The sequence below is a fragment of the Oryzias melastigma genome, linkage group LG18 (genome assembly GCF_002922805.2).
Source record: "Oryzias melastigma strain HK-1 linkage group LG18, ASM292280v2, whole genome shotgun sequence".
NCBI classification, from domain to species: Eukaryota; Metazoa; Chordata; class Actinopteri; order Beloniformes; family Adrianichthyidae; genus Oryzias; species Oryzias melastigma.
In genome coordinates, this window is record NC_050529.1 from 11,261,763 (window position 1) to 11,262,954 (window position 1,192).

At 37.5% G+C, this 1,192-nt stretch overlaps 1 protein-coding gene across 1 annotated transcript in view; it reads right to left on the minus strand.

Moving 5' to 3' along the window:
• Positions 1-1,192, minus strand: part of dhx15 (DEAH (Asp-Glu-Ala-His) box helicase 15) — a 29,585-nt gene that overhangs the window by 25,239 nt on the left and 3,154 nt on the right. The window contains exons 3-4 of the mRNA XM_024287561.2: positions 384-577; positions 17-176 (exon numbers count right to left, since the gene is read on the minus strand). Of these exons, the coding sequence (XP_024143329.1) occupies positions 17-176; positions 384-577 (354 nt within the window). The remainder of the gene's footprint in view (positions 1-16; positions 177-383; positions 578-1,192) is intronic.

The window sequence follows — 1,192 nt, forward strand, 5'->3', positions numbered from 1 at the left end:
ACGAGATGTTTTCTACCTTTAGGTCAGGCCTCTGGCGGACTACTTCTTTGAGGACGCCCATGAGGATGTCTGTTGCTAATGTGCGTTCGTGGGCCTCATCCAAAATGATGACACCGTAGCGCTCCAGCAGGGGATCGTTCATAGCCTCCCGCAGCAGCATTCCATCTGTCATGTACCTGGATGAACAAAACAGATGCAGCCAGCACTGATTATGCAGAACACGAATGCTTTGACATCACGTTCATGTGAATTTTTGGAGACAATTCTGCCTCTAATTATTCTAGAAAATTCACCCAAAACGGGCTAAAAAGAAGCAGATGTTTGCACCTAAAAATAGAAGTAAATACAGAAAATAAATTGTGATTTCATCACCGTTCTCTTACTTAAGCACCGTCTTGGCGGAGCTGCAGTCCTCAAATCTGATGGAATAGCCCACTTCTTGACCCAGCATGACATCCATCTCATCTGCAACCCTCTGAGCCACACTCATGGCTGCCACCCTCCTGGGCTGAGTGCACGCCACGGCTCTTTTTGGTCCTTGGAGTGACCGCACCATGTCTACACACCACTGAGGGATCTGCAAAATAAAAAGATTCATTTACTTAAACCGAAGCCATTTTTTTTAAATTCACAAAAGCAAATAACGTAATAAATCACAGAAATGTGGAGCAGTCATTAGATAGATTAGCTTAAGTAACTGATGCAAAAGAACTTTAAAACATTATCTTAATCCATTAAGACCTGATGCAAGATATGGGTAATGCTGATGCACTGCTTAAAGGCAGCTAACCGACTGGGGAAAAAAATTGACAAATTACAATGCAATTTTATGGAAATGTTAGTTGAGTTTCCATTTTTCTTTTGAAAAGTCTCTTTTTTTTAAAGGTTTACTTACGTAATAATATTTTTATAAAACAAAAAAAAGACAAAAACTATATGAATTTTTTTCTTCATTTTAAGTTCCAAACTCTTGTATTTTTTTGTAGTATTTAAGTTTATCGAATATCACCTTAAATAATGTTAAAGAAAGTAAGTAACAATTTGGGAAAAGATGAAGGACTTTAAAAATACCCCAAATTTGACTTAGACGTGTTGAAGAACAATTTCAAGACACATTTAACCTTGTTCCAAAGAGGTTTCAGCCTCATTTTTAGAATAAAAACATACTTGTAGACTACAAGAACAGAAAAAA